This window comes from Prionailurus bengalensis, chromosome B4 (assembly GCF_016509475.1).
Source record: "Prionailurus bengalensis isolate Pbe53 chromosome B4, Fcat_Pben_1.1_paternal_pri, whole genome shotgun sequence".
In the NCBI taxonomy this organism is placed as follows: domain Eukaryota; kingdom Metazoa; phylum Chordata; class Mammalia; order Carnivora; family Felidae; genus Prionailurus; species Prionailurus bengalensis.
The window spans coordinates 85,587,306-85,608,237 of NC_057358.1; the positions used below are offsets into that span (position 1 = coordinate 85,587,306).

The 20,932-nt window shown below is 36.9% G+C and overlaps 1 protein-coding gene across 3 annotated transcripts in view; it reads left to right on the plus strand.

The window, feature by feature from the left end:
* The window catches only part of SLC16A7 (solute carrier family 16 member 7), a 193,471-nt gene that overhangs the window by 87,102 nt on the left and 85,437 nt on the right, over window positions 1–20,932 (plus strand). The window contains exons 1-3 of one of the 3 annotated variants that reach the window (XM_043564747.1): window positions 4,789–4,909; window positions 10,119–10,246; window positions 13,220–13,463. In XM_043564747.1, the coding sequence (XP_043420682.1) occupies window positions 13,250–13,463 (214 nt within the window). In that variant the 5' untranslated portion in view covers window positions 4,789–4,909; window positions 10,119–10,246; window positions 13,220–13,249. Of the gene's footprint in view, window positions 1–4,782; window positions 4,910–10,118; window positions 10,247–13,219; window positions 13,464–20,932 lie in introns of those variants that run through there. The other 2 variants (XM_043564750.1, XM_043564748.1) reach the window with 2 other exon arrangements.

Here is a 20,932-nt window from a genome sequence, read left to right on the forward strand (position 1 = left end):
TTTGTCTAGAACAGAACAGGAAGAGAAGGTTTGTTTGCAGTGGAGGTTAAAGATAGGAATCCCCCTTCTGCTGTCCCCAGGTTTGGAAAGTTCTAGGGAGAAATGGTAGCAGCCTGTAGTTCCTACCTCAGCTGCTTGTCTTGCTGTCAGTCAGGCGGGGATGTGTTGGACGAGCAAACTAAAAGTCAGAGAAAGCTTAGCGCTGTCTTGTAAAGCAGCAAGGAGTGCAAAGAAAGCCTCAGGGTCGGGGAGCTCTTCCCTGGCTGAGGCAAATTCAGAACAAATAGGAGTGAATCGCCTGGAACACACTGGTACCCAGTCAGGCAGGACAGTTTCTTGAGAAGATGGGTGGATGCCAGGATCTACAAGGGAACAGCAAGGTGGAAACGAAATTAAACTAATAAAATGATTAAAGGTAGAGAAATTAAATTGACCTCAAATTGCTTGGAATTATCGATATCATCCTTGCCCAGGTGGCAGCAAAATCTGAGTGAAGCCTCCAGGCTTTTAGGAGAAAGCTAAGGGGGAAAAATGGATACAGCGTGCAAAGATGAAAGGGTTCTCATCATTTCATTACTCTAACTTTGTGTGGTACTAGTGTGTCGTCTGTTCTCAGATGACTGCATTTGTTTCTGTATTTTTGTGGGGTTCACAGCCTTGACTAGTACTGTAAGGAAAGGAGAAAGGGAGTGAGACGATTTTCTTTTCTCTGCGTTGGGGATGATGCTTCTTTCTGGTGACCTTCTAGAAGTGACAAGCGGGATCGAACCAATGGATTTATTTTCAGTGGCTCCTGTAGCTCTCATCTAGGTTCTATTTAACTTTGGGTTCATTTTTGTTCCAGTCAGCATCAACTTCATTATCAGTGTTCAGTGCATATCACATAACAATAACATCAGATTCTAAATATGAGGGCTTAAAATTGTGGATTCTGTGGGGCTTTACAGGGAAGTTTCCTGAGAGGATCTTCAGAGTGATTCTTGAGAATGTCATAAAATGGGATGAAAGTAATCACTTCGGCTCTGTCTCCTATTTCAGCTGGGTTTTATTGATCTTTTATAAGAAATGACTGCAGTTAACGGTCCCCACCAATGTCAGTGTCATAAAATTTATATATAAGTTAGACAAGAGGGATACCTTTTAGAATGTTTGTAAATAGTCAATTCTTATGCATTATTAATGATATCTTCAGTGACTATTTAAAATTCTATTGAACATGTTATTTTTACTGAACAATAATACGATGACCTGATTCCCGTTTGGTAGTTGTATAGTACATTTTTTTTTATTTAGGGACATATAAATTGGGCAAATTTGGGAACTAAAAATATATAGTGTATGAATTGAAATATTACATAGTTTTTAAAACACTTTGAATATATCATGTGCAAGGTGCTGTTTTCACTCTGTTTTGGAAAGATGCCTTCACGTGATTTATTTGCAACACTGAACCAAATTGTCCTGCTTTTATGGGAACATATTCTGTTAAAGAACATGGCAATATGCTTCAATATTTTAATCCTGATCATGAAAAACCATTCAAACACATACCAACCAGGTCCTCTGAGGATCTCATATAATGATTTTTATGGAAACTAAATTGTGATTTGGGAATTGAATAAAATTCTAAGCACATTTAAGGAACTAATACTTGTCCTGTAGGAGCCTTCTTGTATTTAAGTACATGGCCCAGTCCCCTTACATAATGAAATTCCTTCAGAGGATTCTTTCAAAAGAACTTTTCTCATTTCCAAGTTTTTGGAATCTTGGAAAACTTGCTCAAATAATGTCTATCTGTTCATTACTTATTTTCGGAGAGAAAGAAATTTGTATTTCACAAGCTAAGAGAGTCTATAAAATAGGACTATTTTTGTGTCATAGAATCAAATATAAGCTGAAAGGGACCTCAGAGAACGCCTAATCCTGCTGTCTTTTTACAAATAAGGAAACTAAGAGCCAGTGTGAATGCCACTTGCTCAAAGGGTTACGGCACTTTAGTGACATTTAATGTGATCTATGTATTCGAATTTTCCAGTGTTAGATCTCTGTATGTCACATAAAGCAAGATGCAGGATATAGGAGTCATTTTAATCACTTGATCATTTTATATTTCCAACAGACACTATTCCTTTCTATCCAGGCTGATGACAACATTTTATAATATAACCCTTTAAAATGTTTTTAAAATTATTTGATTCCAATTAGTGCAAATAAGAACATTCTCAGTTCTTTATGAGCAATGCCTCTCTAAATACACTTAATGAGAGACAATTTAAGGTTACTAGACCTTCAGAGACCAACGATTCATTTCTTTTCCACCCCTGCCCTCAACTATTTTTTAAACTGAAAGAACTTACTGGTGTCTGACTCAAGCCAGTAAGAGATTTTAAGAAAAAACACTAAGGCTGCACCCTTGGTTTGGCCTTTTCCCGTGACCTTTTGATTCAGTTTTTGCATTGAGGCAGTGTCTTAATTTGAGAATCTTTTACCAGGCTATCTATAGGGGATGGAAATGTGTCTTACAACCCTCCAAGTCCCTGTAATACATGGATTGTCCCTTTTTCCTTTCCACCCTTGCTTGCAAGCAGATCAAATCTATTATGACCTTATTGCCTCTGCTAGTACTTATTAAATGTAGCTAGTTAAAACCAACTCATGATACCAACATTCTTTACCTAAATCTCTTGTCCCAAAATGCCAACTGCCCTGTGTGCATTTTCTGCCTTCCAAGATGCCACAGACAAATAGTTTTACCAAATATTTTGCCTCTGCTTAACATAATTGTCATTTTTCTAATCTCTTCTAACAGGGTCCTTCCTCACAACCATCAGCCTATCCCTAAAGCCAATGCCACACATTTTAGGATTTTGTTTTACACACACCGCCTCAAAATTTGTTGTTCTATCAAACAGCTCTAATATGTTAAGGCTTATGACAATAGATATTTATTTCTTATTCATACTACTTGGAAATATGGGTCAGCAATAGCGCCGGTTGGCTCCTGGCTAACCTTCAAACATCAGGGATCTAGGGACATGTTTTCATATTAGAAGTAAGGACTATACGCATAGTGTCAAAACATGCAAACATATTTTAAGGTGACTCTTACTGCTTTATATCACATTGACAAAGCATGTCCAAAGTTAGTGGGAAGGGAGTATATTTTGCTTTCAGAGAAGCAGGGCAAACATGAGTAGACCAGGACAAATAATGATGAAGAAAAAATACAATTGTCAATCGAATCCATTGCTAAGTGTGTAATAAAAGAAACAACTGACAACTTGGTTAGGTTTCTAAGAGTTGCACAGCCCTTCCCTTCAAAGCCTTATAGTCCTGACTCTTGATACCACTTCCTGAATGCACTGGATGGTTAATTTTCCGTGGGCTCCAGCTTTTGTTTCCTCTTCCTAGTTTGGCAATTACCAACTGAATGTCTCCTGAAGTCTCCTGGGAAGTACAGAGCTGAAATGGGTGGAAGGCAGAAAGCCTAGGCAAGTGACAAGAAGCAAAGCAGAATTGGAACAGGCAAAATAGATAGTAGGGTGGAAAAAGGGCGGCAACGTGCACACTGCCAGTGGTTCAGGATTGCAGAGTAACATGAAGATAGTAGGAAGCGTGCAGTTCTTAACTCTGAGCGCCTTGTCCTAGAGTGAAACAAGTGCAGCAGGTAGACTTAAGGAAAGATACCCGACATGGTTGGCTTTCAGTTCATTGTCTGCAAAATGGAGACAATAGCTACTCAATAGAATTATGAGAAAATACAGGTCAAAATGTCAGGTGTCTTAATCAGTGATGCTTACTTGTAATTTAAGAGGTAACAAGAAGTGTTATTTACATGGGTAATTGGTAGTGAGAAAATGTAATGTATATCTAAACTGATAGATCGAGACCATCTCTGGGTATCCTCTTTACAATACAAAAGCCTCATCATTTCATTTAGATATAACTAAAAACAAAATCATATAAAGCAAGACAAAAGGAAACAAAAATGGAGGAAAGGTCTCTAAAAATATAGCTTCCAACTTCACTCTATTACTTACAATAACCATATTTGAATTGGTTGTGTATGAGTTAAAATTAACCTATTTTTCAAAGCAGACATAAACCCCAAAATTAGGGCAAATAATTAAATGTGTAAGATTAACTTAAAGCATTTTATACAGTAAGATATTATAATAAGTGTTATTCCAAACTAGTATAGTTAAATATATATATTTTTTACCAACCTCACCCCAAGACTATGACCTATGTGTTGTTGTTTTTTTTTAAATAAATATTCATTTTTGAGAGAGAGAGAGAAAGAGCAGGACCAGGAAAGGGCAGAGAGATGGAGACAGAGGATCCAAAATCCTGATGTGGGGCTCAAACTCACAAACCCTGAGCTCATGACCTGAGCTGAAGTTGGACGCTCAACTGACTAAGCCACCCAGGTGCCCTTTATGAGGTCTTTTTAAATGCATCTCTTTTGTCATATATTTTGAATTTTGCTATCATACACATTTTTAGCATCGTGTTTTCACTGAACATTATATAATACATATTTCCCTTGTTACTGCACAATTTTTGTAATTATCATTTAATGTATGTATAACAGTTTACCAAGTGAATGGCAGTGACATATGTTCAACCACTTCCCAGCATTGGTCATTTAAGTTGTCTTTACTTTCCCCATATTATAAACACTATGACTCAAGGGTGAGAGGATGCAGGCGTTGTAGAATTGGGTTACAATTCTATTGGGGGACAAAGAGGTATGTCATAGATGGAACTTAAACAAGATTCTAAAAGGAGCATTGCTTCACAGGAAGCTTCAACCACCTGGTGAGCAGAGGAATAAGGGAGCTTATATTGGTGAAATGGAAGACCATGTTACTTCATGTCTCTGGCTGGTTTGATTCACCTTGCTCTGGTACTGTATCTTAATCCTGCCCTCAACAGTGTTGTATTTTATAGAAACTTCTAGGAGATTCTAGCATATTTCTCAATCTCATCCTCGGTATCAGGAGATCTTACGGATTTTTTTCTTTACTTAATTTTTTAAAATGGGCTTTGTAATAGAAAAGTGAGAAGGGTATTCTATGGCCCTGTAATCTTCCTGGAAATCTTCAGGAATTTTTTTAACACCCCTTTCTTAGTGCCAGTCAATTACCTTCCTTTCAAATTGAGGAAAGAAACAAATACCAGAAAATCTTTGAAGACTAAATGCATAATGGAAGACCCAAAAATCTGTAAATATAATTCCATTTTTCCAGTTTGACCAGAGAATGTCACTAAAATATAAGAGGTAAAAAAGATAAGGTCTGACAGCATCCTGCCTCCGGTACCGAGTTTTATCTTAGTCTGTTAAGGCTGCTGTAACAAAATACCATATACTAGGTGGCTTATAAATAACAGAAATTATTTCTCACAGTTCTGGAGACTGGGAAGTCAAAGATCAAGGTGCCAGCAGATACAGTGTCTGGGTAGTGCCCTCTTCCTGCTTCATAGTATCCTCATTCGACAGAGGGAGCAAGGGAGCTGTCTCGGGGCCTCATTTAAAAGGGCATGAACCGTATTCATGAGAACTTCACCCTGGTGACCTAACTGCCTCCTATAGGCTCTGCCTTCAAATACCATCACCATTTGGGATTAGGTATCAACATCTGAATTTTGAGGTAACACAAGCACTCAGGTTCTAGGACCATATGAGGTATATTGCAGATTCTAGGGATTAGACATGGACATCTTTTGGGGGGCCCCTATTCAGCCCACTAAAACTGCTTTTACACAATTCTAAAGTATAGGATTAGAAATTGGGAATTGCTTGGTGTGGGATGTCCATTTCCAATTCTTTATAAATAATTATGGGCTGGTTCATATTATTTTTTATAATTTGCCCATTATAAAAACATCTTCAGTTAGTTTGACCTTTATTATCAATTAGCATTCTCAGAGTCCTTTTAACTACAGCAGTAGTTCACATCTAAAAATAGGTTTTGTGTTACTGACATTTTGTGGGCCATGCACTATTGATATCTCTCTTGTCTAGTTGTCAAAGTAAATCAGTCTATAGGATTTAAAAGATGGTCCATCTGGAAGAATAAAATAACCTCTCAGCATTAGATTCCCATTTTAATTCAATTACCTGTTGGAAAAGAGAAGATTTGGTTCAGTTTAATTCCTATTGTAAAATTGAGTGAGTTATCATCTAAACTTAAATATCGTACGTTAATTTGACACAACTCTATCCTTTTGTATAAGAAAAAGGAAACAGAAAGCAAAAAGTCTTCTTCATTATTCTTTAAGGAACATAGTAATCCCTTTAGGTGAAAACACAGCCAAGGTAGGATGTGAAGAACAAGCCATGCTTTATCTATGGGCTATCTAGATGAATTTATAATGAAGTCAATAGTCTCCTAACATCAATTGATTTAATTTGGGACTTAGTTTCCTGAGAATATTATTTCTGGACTGTATTTTGCAACACAGACTTCTGGATGGCTTAGACTATTGATAAGGGTTCATAAAATTGAGGCATCCTGATTTAGATTTCGGTAGTTGAAGAAAAATTATTTGCAAAATATATAAAGGAACATTCTGATATGCTGTGCAACTGAATGAGAAAGGGCCCTAAATATAACACTGGAGTCTACCCATTGATCATCACTAATAGTTATATTATTTCTTTGTACTACATCTTCCTCTCCATAGATTAGTCAACCCATATTTATTGCTAGAAGATAAAGCAAGGTTTTGGGACTTTAGCATGTCCCCCCACATAAGTTTTTTACTTTAAAAAGTTTATTTTTTATTTTTTTACATTTATTTATTTTTAAGAAACAGAGTGAGACAAAGTGTGAGCAGGGAAAGGGCAGAGAGAGAAGGAGACACAGAATCTGAAGCAGGCTCCAGGCTCTGAGTCGTCAGCACAGAGCCCGAAGTGGGGCTCGAACTCACGAGCTGTGAGGTCATGACCTGAGCCGAAATCGGACACTCAACCGACTGAGCCACCCAGGCGCCCCCTAAGTTTTTTACTTTATAGCCAAATGTTTTCGGTAGTCATTAAGTCACCCTTTTTGTCAATGACAATGATATATTGTAGTCTATATACTCAACCACATTATAGACAGGGTAGATGTAAATAAGCTGAAATAGTGATGAATTCCTAAAGACTTTGAAGGATAGTTGAGTTTTAGAATTAGAGAACAAATATTTGAATTCCAATGGACCAGACAGACAAGGATATATGCAAGAATTGAAATTTGGAAATTCACCATAGAAATAAAACCGAAGGAATGTATTTGTTAGCAGAAAGAGCAGCCTCTAAGTTGCTGTGTCAAAGTGGAATCGGTAACAATGGGCCTAACAAAAATACTAGTCATGGTACCAATTTGATCACTTACTGGACATTACACATTGGAAAAATCACTTAGCACCTCTAACTCTTCATGCCCTCATCTCTCTCTCTATCTCTGTGTGTCTCTCTTTTCACAGAATCCAGTGATTTGTTTTGTTTTAGCTTATTTATTTTGAGAGAGAGAAAGAGCATGAGCAGGGGAGGGGCAGAGAGAGGGAGAGACAGAGAATCTGAAGCAGGCTCCGCACAGTAAGCAAGGAGCCCAATGGGGGGCTCAAACTCATGAACTGTGAGATCATGACCTGAGCTGAAACCAAGAGTTGGATGCTTAACCGAATGAGTCATCCAGGTGCCCCATATGCCCTTATCTCTAAATGTGATTAAAAACACCACTTCCTCTTCATTTATGGAATTATGATAATTAATTGAATCTTTGGGGGAAAAATTAAGCATTGCTGGTTTTTTTTTTCATGCATCCTGTTGTAAGTAAAAGCCATCATGAAGCAAGTGGCGTATGTGAGAACTGCTAAGAAACCAAATTAGCTGAGAGCATAGTCCAACTTGCACCTATGGTAATTAACCCAGCTTTTGTAGGAACACATAAGGTTTATGCCTTCTTGGACTTTAGGAAACAATGTCCAAAATAGTTGCTTTCCCAAATTAAAATAAAACCTTCCCATATTCTTAAGGATTGTTGATCTTCTACTATTTTTTTAGTAGGGCACACAATTCTAAAACACTACTTTTCATTTTTAAAACTAAAGACTGGAGCACCTGGGTGGCTCAATGGGTTGAACATTTGACTTTGGCTCAGGTCATGATCTGACAGTTCGTGAGTCCCAAGTTGGGCTCTGTGCTGACAGCTCAGAGCTTGGAGCCTGCTTTGTATTCTGTGTCTCCCTCTCTTGCTGCCCCTCTCCTACTTACACTCTGTCTCTCTTTCTCTCTCTTTCTCTCTCAAATATAAATAAACATTTAAAAAAATAAGAAAAAACCTAAAGATCAATATATGGGTTGTATGGATATAAATATATTTGCATAAACATGTATTAAAATATGATAGTTTTAGAGATGTAGAGAAAGGGGTGTAAAATAGATTAATATAGTTATAATTACCAAGCAGGAAGTTATAACTTACTGGATTTTTGGCCAGTTTGTTGAAAAAGCCATGCATATGCGTTGGTCTTTCTGTAAGAAAATAGACCAGTCAGGTTAAAGCACTGTGAAAGTTTTGTAGAAATGTTAGATGGCATTTAGAATGTGGACTTGTCAAGATTGCTTGTTGTGGCCTCTCTGCTGACCTCCATAAAGCATGATGATAATTAAGCATGGACTGCAAGGTCGGAGCCCAATTTTCAGGAATGCCTCAGGCTTTCCTCTGAGGCTTTGCCCTGAACTCAGGGCAGTTCTCTGTGCCAGAGGAAACGGACAGAAACTGTATTTCGTAAAATATAAGAAGGGTTTTCTGCATTCGGATGGGCTAGTTACATGTAGTAGGATGGGGCTGCCATCTCTAGATTACCTGGCTTAAAGTTACCAAGGCTCCCAAGGCACCTGGTAAGACCAGAACAGATGTTTCTCCTCGCTGCTGTTACCCCAGACCTGGGAGACCCATTTAGCATGAACTCTTTTTTCCTAGTGTAAGTTAAGACTTTAATTCCAGCCTTATCCATTTATCAGATTTTATTCTTGACTTTATAATCCCCTGAGTACTCTTCATTCTGGTCCCCACCCTCAGTTTCTCACTGACTTGGCCACAGGCTTTGCTCATCCTGTCATACAAATCTCATTTGTATGGTCTGGTGGCTCTGTTGCCTGCCTTCAACACTTTAGATACAGCAGCCTTGTATGCAAAACAGGAAACTGATTATTTAATTGAAAGAGTTGACTTTTTCTCGGCTTTCATCTGGGCAAAGGAATGTCTAACCCAAACCAAATAAACTCTAAGTACTAGCTTCTATATATTCAGCACAAGATTCAAGTTGAAATAATAGTATTTGATGTATTAGGGAATTTTAGCCTATTTGTCTGTCACCCAGATCTGATTAGGAAGTTTTAATTCTAAATCAGAAGGTCCCTAAAATACTTTTATTCCTTTTCATGACCCAGTCTGTCTCATTGTGAGACATATATATTATTGGTAATATTTCCCATAATTCTCTTTTAAACTTTGTTTCCTTTGTCAATGGATATTTTCTTTAATTGAATTTTACAGCAAATTATTTAAAAAAATTTTTTTTCAACGTTTTTTATTTATTTTTGGGACAGAGAGAGACAGAGCATGAACGGGGGAGGGGCAGAGAGAGAGGGAGACACAGAATTGGAAACAGGCTCCAGGCTCTGAGCCATCAGCCCAGAGCCCGATGCGGGGCTCGAACTCACGGACCGCGAGATCGTGACCTGGCTGAAGTTGGACGCTTAACCGACTGCGCCACCCAGGCGCCCCTACAGCAAATTATTTAAATGAGTATAGGAAATTATTTGAGTGACAGCTAATGAATGCCAATAAATTTCCTTCTCATATTGATAGATATGCAATCTATTATTTCCTTTTTTAAAAAATGCCTAGTTCTTCATTTTATACTTATAATTTTTTTTCTCACACATGTATGTTTGTCATTTTGTTCATACTGTAGTAATCCAATTGATGGGTTGACAAAGAAGTTTTGCTAATTATTAAAACATGGTCACATGTTTTCCTGGGATGATTAAAGCTAGTGGCTTTAATGAGGCTTATGGGATTGAATTATACATGTAACCTTTGTTTTATTCATTTCTTTAGGAAATACAGAGTCTGCTCTACTCTCCCCTTTGCATTGCCTTCACATATCACTTCAAGGAATAGTGACTAGGCTTAAAAATTCCACGGATAATCCAAATAAATCTGTTCAATTTGGCATCTATCAACAGGTAAAATTATACTTTTAATTCCTATTTTTTCTGATTATTTCCACAAACAAAAGGAAAAAGACACAACAGCTATAAGTTGTGTAAAATATTAACAGAATTGTGCACAGGAAACTAACGAGACCACTGAGTGTGTGAATTGGATCTGACTTAATCAACTCAGGAGTTTTTTAATACCGAACAGGTTGGGGGCACCTGCAATCTGACTTTGACCCAGTCATGATCTTGTGGTTTGTGAGTTCGAGCCTCGCATCTGGCTCACTGCTGTCAGCACAGAACCCACTTGGATCCTCTGTCCCCCTATTTCTCTGTCCCTCCCCTGCTCACGCACACGCTCTAAAATAAATAAACATTAAAAGAAATAATGAACAGATGAAAGTGGAATATTTCAAGGGCTAATTGGTTAGGCTGTACTTCGTAATGATTTAGTTAAGAGATCATGAGATATCAATTTATATGGAAAAAACTAAACAGCTAGGAGATAAGAAAGTGAAGAGGTATAAATGGTGCCTCTCAACCTGGAGTATGTGGTTATAATTAAAATCAAGCAAATGTGCTGTAAACAGATAACAAAAGATCGCATACTAAGATAAACTGGTGAAAAAATAACAATACAAAACAAGGATTGAGGAGAAAAAATATTTCAGTCATATAATCCTTTTTTGTTAAAAATTTTTATTTTTGAGAGAGAGAGAGAGAGAGAGAGAGAGAGAGAGAGCACATAAGCAGGGGAGGCACAGAGAGGAAGGGAGAGAGAATCCCAAGCAGGTCCCATGCTGTCCGCATGGAGCCTGACTCGGGCTTTATCCCATGAGCTGTGAGGTTATGACCTGAGCCAAAATCAAGAGCCAGATGGTTAACTGATGAGCCACCTATGCCACCTATATAATCCTTTTTTTAAGGGTCTTTATGAGCATAGATTCCTGTCTATACAATAGAAATCCTAACATCAACCTAGCTTATTAGTAAATTTCAGTATTCATATTCATAACATGATTTGAATATTAATAAATTTCAATATTCATATTGATATAATGCTTAATTATTTAAAAGTGTATGTAAGATTATTTAGAAATGTTATTTTTGAAATGATAAAACAAATCATTCAGTTGTATTTCTGAGTGTTTACAATAGCAGATGTAATAAAAACTATAATAGTTTAAACTCATGAATTAATAATCAAAGACAGATTCTTTTATGCAAACAGGAAAATTGCAGAGAACTGCTCTACCTATTTTAGGTTTCATTTTTATCATTCTTCCTATGTGAATTTCTGAAAGCAAAGTCCTTCAGTATAACTATCAGCAGATTATAAAATTTTAGAATTTAGACTATATTCATTCAAAATCTAAATAAAAAACACATATAAAAGGTCACTGAAAGTATCTCTGATGTAATCTGACATTAAAATAAAAAATCTGTCTCTGTTTTTATAGATATCTGTTGAGTTTTTTGGTAGGTTTTCTGAAAACAGGTGGCAAAATTAGTTTTTATTAATTCATTTCCAACATTATTTTACTAACAGAAAATTGCTTCTCTCTTCCCTCTGCATTGCAATTGAAATATGTTCACAAATAACATGAGAGTTGTAATAAGAAGACACTGAGAAAGGCTGGCAATTACAGCAAAAGCTAAGCAAACAGCTTTACAAAGAAACATTGATGTTAGGCAACCAAAGTGTTTTAAAGTTAACTTCAGTTGTATTAAGTATGTGTGATCATTTCTTCCACAGGAGAGTGGGTGCTATGTACCATAAAGTTAGCGGTTAAGTGTACCTAGTCATATCCAGAGAGAAAGTCCTTTCTTTTAGCAAACAATAACATGGCATTCATTTGTTTGAAAGAATTTCATTGCTATGAAAAAAATGCATAAAATATATCATTCATTAAATGGTAGCACCATTTTGAGAAGAGTGGTAATATTAATTCATTAAAACCATATAATTTCTAATGCTATGAGTCTAGAAAACAGATGCATGTGAAATATTTTTAAGGGTTGTCAATTATTAAAAGAAAAATTCTAAAATGTATCTAATGATCTAATATTTCTACTAATTTAAAAATCTATTCTTTAAAATCTATCAGATTTAATACATGGTCCTTTAAAATTTTTTTTAATGTTTATTTGTTTTTGACAGAGAGAGAGAAACAGAGTACGAGCAGGGGAGGGGCAGAGAGAGAGGGAGACACAGAATCTGAAGCAGGCTCCAAGGCTCTGTGCTGTCAGCACAAAGCCTGACATGGGGCTTGAACTCAAAGACCGCGAGATCATGACCTGAGCTGAAGTTGGACGCTTGAACCAACTGAGCCACCCAGTTACCCATACATGGTCCTTTTTAAACTTTGTAAAGAAAATACTAAGTATTTTGGATTAAAAATGTAATCTGGGTTTTCTTTTTAAGTTTTTATTTATTTACTTCAAGAAAGAAAGCACAAGTGGGGAAGGAACAGAGAGAGAGGGAGAGAGAGAGAGAATCCCAAGCAGGCTCCACAGTGTCAGCCCAGAGCCCAAAGCAGGGCTCGAACTCATGAACTGGGAGATCACCACCTGAGTGGAAATCAAGAGTCAGACACTTAACCTACTGAGCCACCTAGGACGCTCAACCAACTGAGCCACACAGGAGTCCCCAAATGTATTCTGTTTTTAAGTGATAATAGCTCTGTTTTTACTATGTTTAGAAATCAGATTGAGATAGCTTTTATTTTGGAGTTGGTACTTCAGTACAGAACTGAAACCGTTGAGTAATTTTTATTTCTGTAAGTGAATTAAATGGTTTCAACTTTTAGCCCATAGCAAAGTGACATACCTCATTCCATTTTTTTTTGTTAATTTTCTGAGTATAAGAGTATTAAAAAGTATTCATGCAAAGTTATATAATTGTAGCTATAACTGGAATATACTGTTTTGGTGATTATCAAGAGTAATGTATGAAAATGGAAATATGGTTTCAACTGTTATTTCATTTTCTTTAAACAGGTTATTTGAATTTCAAATAGAGGAGCAGACATGCCACCCCCAGCAGGTGCCCCACTGCATCCACCTCCTGATGGAGGATGGGGCTGGGTAGTGGTTGGAGCATCTTTTATCTCCATTGGATTTTCATATGCGTTCCCCAAAGCAGTCACGGTGTTCTTCAAAGAAATTCAGCAAATATTCAACGCTACCTACAGTGAGATAGCCTGGATATCATCCATTATGCTGGCTGTTATGTATGCAGGAGGTAAGGTTTCTGGTAATAAATGGAATTGTCAATTAAGAAAACAATTCTTCCGTACCACAGTGTTTTACATGTAGTGTCTTGGTGTATATTTGTCACTTAAAACCAATCAAACATATAATTCCAAATGAATTCTTAATAATTTTATTGATTCCACCTCTTGAACTATTCACCTGAATCTGAGTATTACTAGAGTTTTTATTTGAACGATAATTTCTTTGAACAAACTAAGATTCACTAAATTATAGAATTTCCAAGGGAGCTACCTTTCCATTTAATTTGGAGTGAAGTCTATACTGTAGTGTCAGTATCATTTCCTACCACTGCTACAGTTGGTAGAAATGCTTTCTTCTTAATGAGAAATAACCTACAATTGCTGACAATCTATAAGCCTAGGAAGAACTTCTCTTTCAGCTGCAAAAATGGAGTGTTATCAGTACATTCTGGATCCATTCAGGTTTGTGTGATCAAAATAATTCCTTATCTCTGTAGTACTCATTAAATATGACAGGTTTTAATTTAAATGGTTGCCTGAAAATTATCTCGTTACATTCCTTGTTTAAATGAGGTAAGATTCATGAAGGATAAAAAATAAAGTACCGTATCACTTCTGAATATTTTTTAAAAAATGGAATTATTTATGCATTATTATGTAAATTATTTTCTTTAAATCAATCTCAACATCAGACTAGACTGTCTCTAATTTTTTTCAGTCATTACTTAAAATATTTAGGTTTTCGAGTTTTCATTTTTCAACTGGATACTTGATTTTAAGATACAGATGTAGGCTTAGAATATAAGCACTAAGAGAAACCATACAAATCATTTAGCACAGTTTCTTACTTGGCAGTTGAAGGTAATATGGCTCATTAGTGATAGGGAGATACCATTAGAAATAATATTCAACATTTATTAGTATTTACTTTCACATAAGTTCTCTCTAAGCGCTTGTTATGTATCATATGATTTAATCCTCTTAACAATATGTGAAATAGGTATTATTTTCTCTCCATTATATAACTGAGGAAATCGAGACATAAAATAGTTTCCCAAGACAGACAGCTCATTAGTGGCAGATGGAAATTGAGGCTCAAAACATTGTCACTATGCTCTTATGCCTTTCTCATTTCTTCCTCTCTTCCTCTAGAAAGTGATAGAGCCAGATCTAGGCCAGGCCTTCTACTGACCTGATTCAGTGATACCTCCACCGAGGTCATTTGTCAATGGCATATGATTATTCTGTAGGATATTGGTCTCTTTAGTGTGCTACCGAGGTGAAAATTTTATCCTCCAATAATCCTGTGTGCGTGTGTGTGTGTGTGTGTGTATGTGTGCACATATGTGCTCATGTTGATATGTGTTTTCCATTTTCTATATGTCACTGATTTTACATTAATCCAGTTTGCCTTTCTTAGCTTTTTAGTTAGGTTAAATTGCTGCATTTTTTGTTCTGGTACCAAAAGGAATCTTTAAAATGCTACTTGGGGGGCGCCTGAGTGGCTCAGTCGGTTGAGCGTCCGACTTTGGCTCAGGTCATGATCTCGCGGTCTGTGAGTTCAAGCCCCGCGTCGGGTTCTGTGCTGATGGCTTAGAGCCTGGAGCCTGCTTCGGATTCTGTGTCTCCCTCTCTCTCTGCCCTTCCCCTGCTCATGCTCTGTCTCTCTCTCTCTGTCAAAAATAAATAAACATTTAAAAAAATTAAAATGCTACTTGGGTGGATCAATGAAAACTTCTGCTTCTAAAACACTTTCTGAGTATCTCCTTTGGACAGTTACTTTAAGGAATATAATTATAGTATTTCTGATGACTATAGAACAGTAGATACTGTGCACCCTGTCTTGTTCCTCTGGCAGAGGGCCAGGTGTTCTTTAATAACACTTCACTAGAACTACACACAAATTCCTCTTGTCCTGAGCTACAAAATGTGCTAATGTTAAGATATGAATTTTTTCCCCTTCTTAAATACAAATGAAACAGATTCCTCTAGAAGTCCGTTGAATTTGAACGTTAAAATTTTTTGTTGAATAGGTAGTTGACTAACTCACAAGCAAGACAAAAATTTGTATAACTTTTAGATTAACTCAAGTCTTGACTTTATTACTTTTAAACAAATAATCCAAAAATCCCAGTGCCTCAAAGGAATACATGTTTATTTATTGCTCAAGCAATGTTTCATCTAGTGGCTCTGCCATCACCTGAGACTTTGTTGTGTTTCTAAAATCTGTTCCATTTGTCTGGAGAGAATGAACACAGACATCATGGAAGAACATGTGGAGATATTTTAGGGCCAGGCCTGGAAAGGATAAACAGCACTTCTGTAATATTCCACTGGTCAGAATTTGTGTGTGTGTGTGTGTGTGTGTGTGTATTTTTCAAAATTTTATGTAAATCCAAGTTTGTTAACATAGTGTAATAATGGTTTCAGTAGTAGAGTTTAGTGATTCATCACTTACATATAACACTCACTACTCATCCCATCAAGTGCCCTCCTTAATCCCTTCACCCATTTAGCCCATCCCCCCACTCACAACCCCTTACAGCAACCCTCAGTTTGTTCTCTTTGTTTAAGAGTCTTTTATGATTTGCCTCCTATTTTATTTTATTTTATCTTATTTTTATCTTATTTTATTTTCTTATTTTTCCTTCCCTTCCCTTATGTTCATCTGTTTTGTTTCTTAAATTCCACATATGAGTGAAATCATACGATATTTTTCTGACTTATTTCACTTAGCATAATACGCTTTAGTTCCATACATATTGTTGCAAACGCCAAGATTTCATTCTTTCTAATCATTGAGTAATATTCCATCGTGTATATATATGTACCACATCTTCCTTATCCATTCGTCAGTCAATGGACATCTCAGCCTTTCCATAATTTGGCTAGTGTGGATAGTGCTGTTATAAACATTGGGGTGCATGCTCTCTTTTGAAACAGCATAAGTGTATCCTTTGGATAAATACCTAGTAGTGCAATTGCTGAGTCATAGGGTAGTTCTATTTGTAACCTTTTGAAGAACCTCCATATTTCCAGAATGGCTGTAGCAGTTTGCATTCCCACTAATAGGGCAAAAGTGTTCCCCTTTCTCCACATCCTCACCCACATCTGTTGTCTGAGTTGTTCCTTTTAGCCATTCTGACAGGTTTGAGGTGGTATTTCATTGTGGGTTTGATTTGTATTTCCCTGATGCTGAGTGATATTGAGCATCTTTTCATGTGTCATTTGGCCATCTAGATGTCTTCTTCAGAAAAGTATCTCTTTGTGTCTTTTGACCATTTGTTCACTGGATTATTTGTTTTTTTGGTATTGAGTTTGGTAAGTTCTTTATAGATTTTGGATACTAACCTTTTATCAGATATGTCACTTGGATATATCTTCTCTCATTCCATAGGTTGGTTGCCTTTTAGTTTTGTTGATTGTTTCCTTTGCTGTGCAGAAGCTTTTATTCTTGATGAGGTCCCAACAGTTCATTTTTGTTTTTGTTTCCCTTGCTTCCAAAGACGTGTCTAGTAAAAAATTGTTGTGGTTGAGGTCAAAGAGTTTGTTGACTGTTTTCTGTGCTAGGATTTTGCTGGTTTCCTGTCTTACATTAGGTCTTTCATCCATTTTGAATTTATTTTTGTGCACAGTGTAAGAAAGTGGTCCAGTTCATTTTTCTGCATGTCCATGTCCAGTTTGCCCAATACCATTTGCTAAAGGACTGTCTTTTTTCCATTGGTTATTCTTTCCTGTTCTGTAGAAGGTTAGTTGGCCATATATCTGTGAGTCCATTTCTGGGTTCTCTATTCTGTTCCATTGACCAGTGTGTCTCTTTGTGCCACTACCATACTGTTTTCATGATTACAACTTTGTAATACAGCTTGATGTCCAGAATTGTGATGCATCCAGTTTTGGTTTTCTTTTTCAGAGTTTCTTTCTTTTTTTTTTTTAATATGAAATTTATTGTCATATTGGTTTAAATACAACACCCAGTGCTCATCCCAGCAGGTGCCCTCCTCAATGCCCATCACCCACTTTCCCCTCCTTCCCACCCCCCATCAACCCTCAGTTTATTCTCAGTTTTTAAGAGTCTCTTATGGTTTGCCTTCCTCCCTCTCTTTTTTCCCCCTTCTCCTTCCCTATGGTCTTCTATTAAGTTCTCAGGATCCACATAAGAGTGAAAACATATGGTATCTCTCTTTATCTGTATGACTTATTTCATTTAGCATAACACTCTCTAGTTCCATCCACGTTGCTACAAAAGGCCATATTTCATTCTTTCTCATTGGCAACTAGTATTCCATTGTGTATATAAACCACAACTTCTTTATCCATTCATCAGTTGATGGACATTTAGGGTCTTTCCACAATTTGGCTATTGTTGAAAGTGCTGCTATAAACATTGGGGTACAAGTGCCCCTGTGCATCAGCATGCCTGTATCCCTTGGGTAAATTCCTAGCAGTGCTATTGCTGGGTCATAGGGTAGATCTATTTTTAATTTTTTCAGGAGCCTCCACACTGTCTTTCAGAACAGCTGCACCAGTTTGCATTCCCACCAACAGTGCAAGAGGGTTCCTGTTACTCCACATCCTCGCCAGCATCTATAGTCTCCTGATTTGTTCATTTTAGCCACTCTGACTGGCATGAGGTGGTATCTCAGTGTGGTTTTGATTTGTATTTCCCTGATGATGAGTGACGTTGAGCACCTTTTCATGTGTCTGTTGGCCGTCTGTATGTCTTCTTTAGAGAAGTGTCTATTCATGTTTTCTGCCCATTTCTTCACTGGATTATTTGTTTTTTGGGTGTGGAGTTTGGTAAGCTCTTTATAGATTTTGGATACTAGCCCTTTGTCCGAATGTCATTTGCAAATATCTTTTCCCATTCCATTTGTTGCCTTTTAGTTTTGTTGATTGTTTCCTTTGCAGTGCAGAAGATTTTCATCTTCATGAGATCCCAATAGTTCGTTTTTGCTTTTAATTCCCTTGCCTTTGCACATGTGTCAAGTAGGAAATTGCTGCGGCTGAGGTCAGAGAGGTCTTTTCCTGCTTTCTCCTCTAGGGTTTTGATGGTTTCCTGTCTCACGTTCAGGTCCTTTATCTATTGTGAGTTTATTTTTGTGAATGGTGTAAGAAAGTGGTCTAGTTTCATTCTTCTGCATGCTGCTGTCCAGTTCTCCCAGCACCATTTGTTAAAGAGGCTATCTTTTTTCCTTTGGATATTCTTTCCTGCTTTGTCAAAGATGAGTTGGCCATACTTTTGTGTGTCCAATTCTGGAGTCACTATTCTATTCCATTGGTCTATGTGTCTGTTTTTGTGCCAATACCATGCTGACATGATGATTACAGCTTTGTAGTAGAGGCTAAAGTCTGGGATTGTGATGCCTCCCACTTTGGTCTTCTTCTTCAATATTACTTTGGCTATTCAGGGTCTTTTGTGGTTCCATACAAATTTTAGGATTGCTTGTTCTAGCTTTCAGAAGAATGCTGGTGCAAGTTTTACTGGGATTGTGTTGAATGTGTAGATAGCTTTGGGTAGTACTGACATTTTAACAATATTTATTCTTCCAATCCATGAGTACGGAATGTCTTTCCATTTCTTTGTATCTTCTTCAATTTCCTTCATAAGCTTTCTATAGCTTTCAGCATACAGATCTTTTACATCTTTGGTTAGGTTGATTCCTAGGTATTTTATGAGTCTTGGTGCAATTGTGAATGGGATCAGTTTCTTCATTTGTCTTTCTGTTGCTTCATTATTAGTGTATAAGAATGCAACTGATTTTGTACATTGATTTTGTATCCTGCGACTTTGCTGAATTCATGTATCAGTTATAGCAGATTTTTGGAGTCTGTTGGGTTTTCCATGTATAATATCATGTCATCTGCAAAAAGTGAAAGCTTAACTTCATCTTTGCCAATTTTGATGCCTTTGATTTCCTTTTGTTGTCTGATTGCTGATGCTACAACTTCCAACACTATGTTAAACAACAGTGGCGAGAGTGGACGTCCCTGTCGTGTTCCTGAAATCAGGGAAAAAGCTCTCAGTTTTTCCCCATTGAGGATGATATTAGCTGTAGGCTTTTCATAAATGGCTTTTAATATGTTTAAGTATATTCCTTCTATCCCGACTTTCTCGAGGGTTTTTATTAAGAAACAATGCTGAATTTTGTCCAATGCCTCTTCTGCTTCAATTGACAGCATCATATGGTTCTTTTCTTTTATTAATGTGATGTTTCACATTGATTGATTGGCGAATACTGAACCAACGCTGCAGCCCAGGAATGAATCCCACTTGTTCATAGTAAATAATTCTTTTTATATGCTGTTGAATTCGATTTGCTAGTATCTTGTTGAGAAATTTTGCATCCATATTCTTCAGGGATATTGGCCTGTAGTTCTCTTTTTTTGCTGGGTCTTGGTTTGGTTTGGGAATCAACATAGTGCTGGCTTCATAGAGTGAGTCTGGCAGTTTTCCTTCCCTTTCTATTTTTTGGAACAGCTTGAGAAGGAAAGGTATTATATCTGCTTTGAATGTCTGGTAGAATTCCACAGGGAAGCCATCTGGTCCTGGAGTCTTACGTGTTGTGAGATTTTTGACAACTGATTCAATTTCTTCGCTGGTTATGGGTCTGTTCAAATTTTCTATCTCTTCCTGTTTGAGTTTTGGAAGTATGTGGGTGCTTAGGAATTTGTCCATTTCTTCCAGTTTGTCCAGTTTGTTGGCATATAATTTTTTCATAGTATTCCCTGGTAATTGCTTGTATTTCTGAGGGATTGGATGTAATAATCCCAGTTTAATTCATGATTTTATCTGTTTGGGTCATCTCCCTTTTCTTTTTGAGATGTCTGGCTGGAGGTTTATCAATTTTGTTTATTTTTTCAAAAAACCAGCTCTTGGTTTCATTGATCTGCTCTACAGTTTTTTTAGATTCTACATTGTTTATTTCTGCTCTGATATTTATTACATCTTTTCTTCTGCTGGGATTGGGGTGTCTTTGCTTTTCCACTTCTACTTCCTTTAGGTGTGCTGTTAGATTTTATATGTGGGATTTTTCTTGTTTCTTGAGATAGGCTTGGATTGCAATGTATTTTCCTCTCAGGACTGCCTTCACTGCATCCCAAAGCGTTGGGATTGTTGTATTTTCATTTTCATTTGTTTCCATATACTTTTTAATGTGTTCTTTAATTGCCTGGTTTACCAATTCATTATCTGGTAGTGTGTTCTTTAACCTCCATGCTTTGGAGGTTTTCCAGAACTTTTCCTGTTGTTGATTTCCAGTTTCATAGCATTGTGGTCTGAAAATGTGCATGGTATGATCTCATTTCTTTTATACTTATTACAGGCTGTTTTGTGACCCAGTATGTGATCTATCTTGGAGACTATTCCATGTGCACTCAAGAAGAAAGTATATTCTGTTGCTTTAGGATGCAGAGTTCTAAATGTGTCTGTCAAGGCCATCTGATCCAATGTATCTTTCAGAGGCCTTGTTTCTTT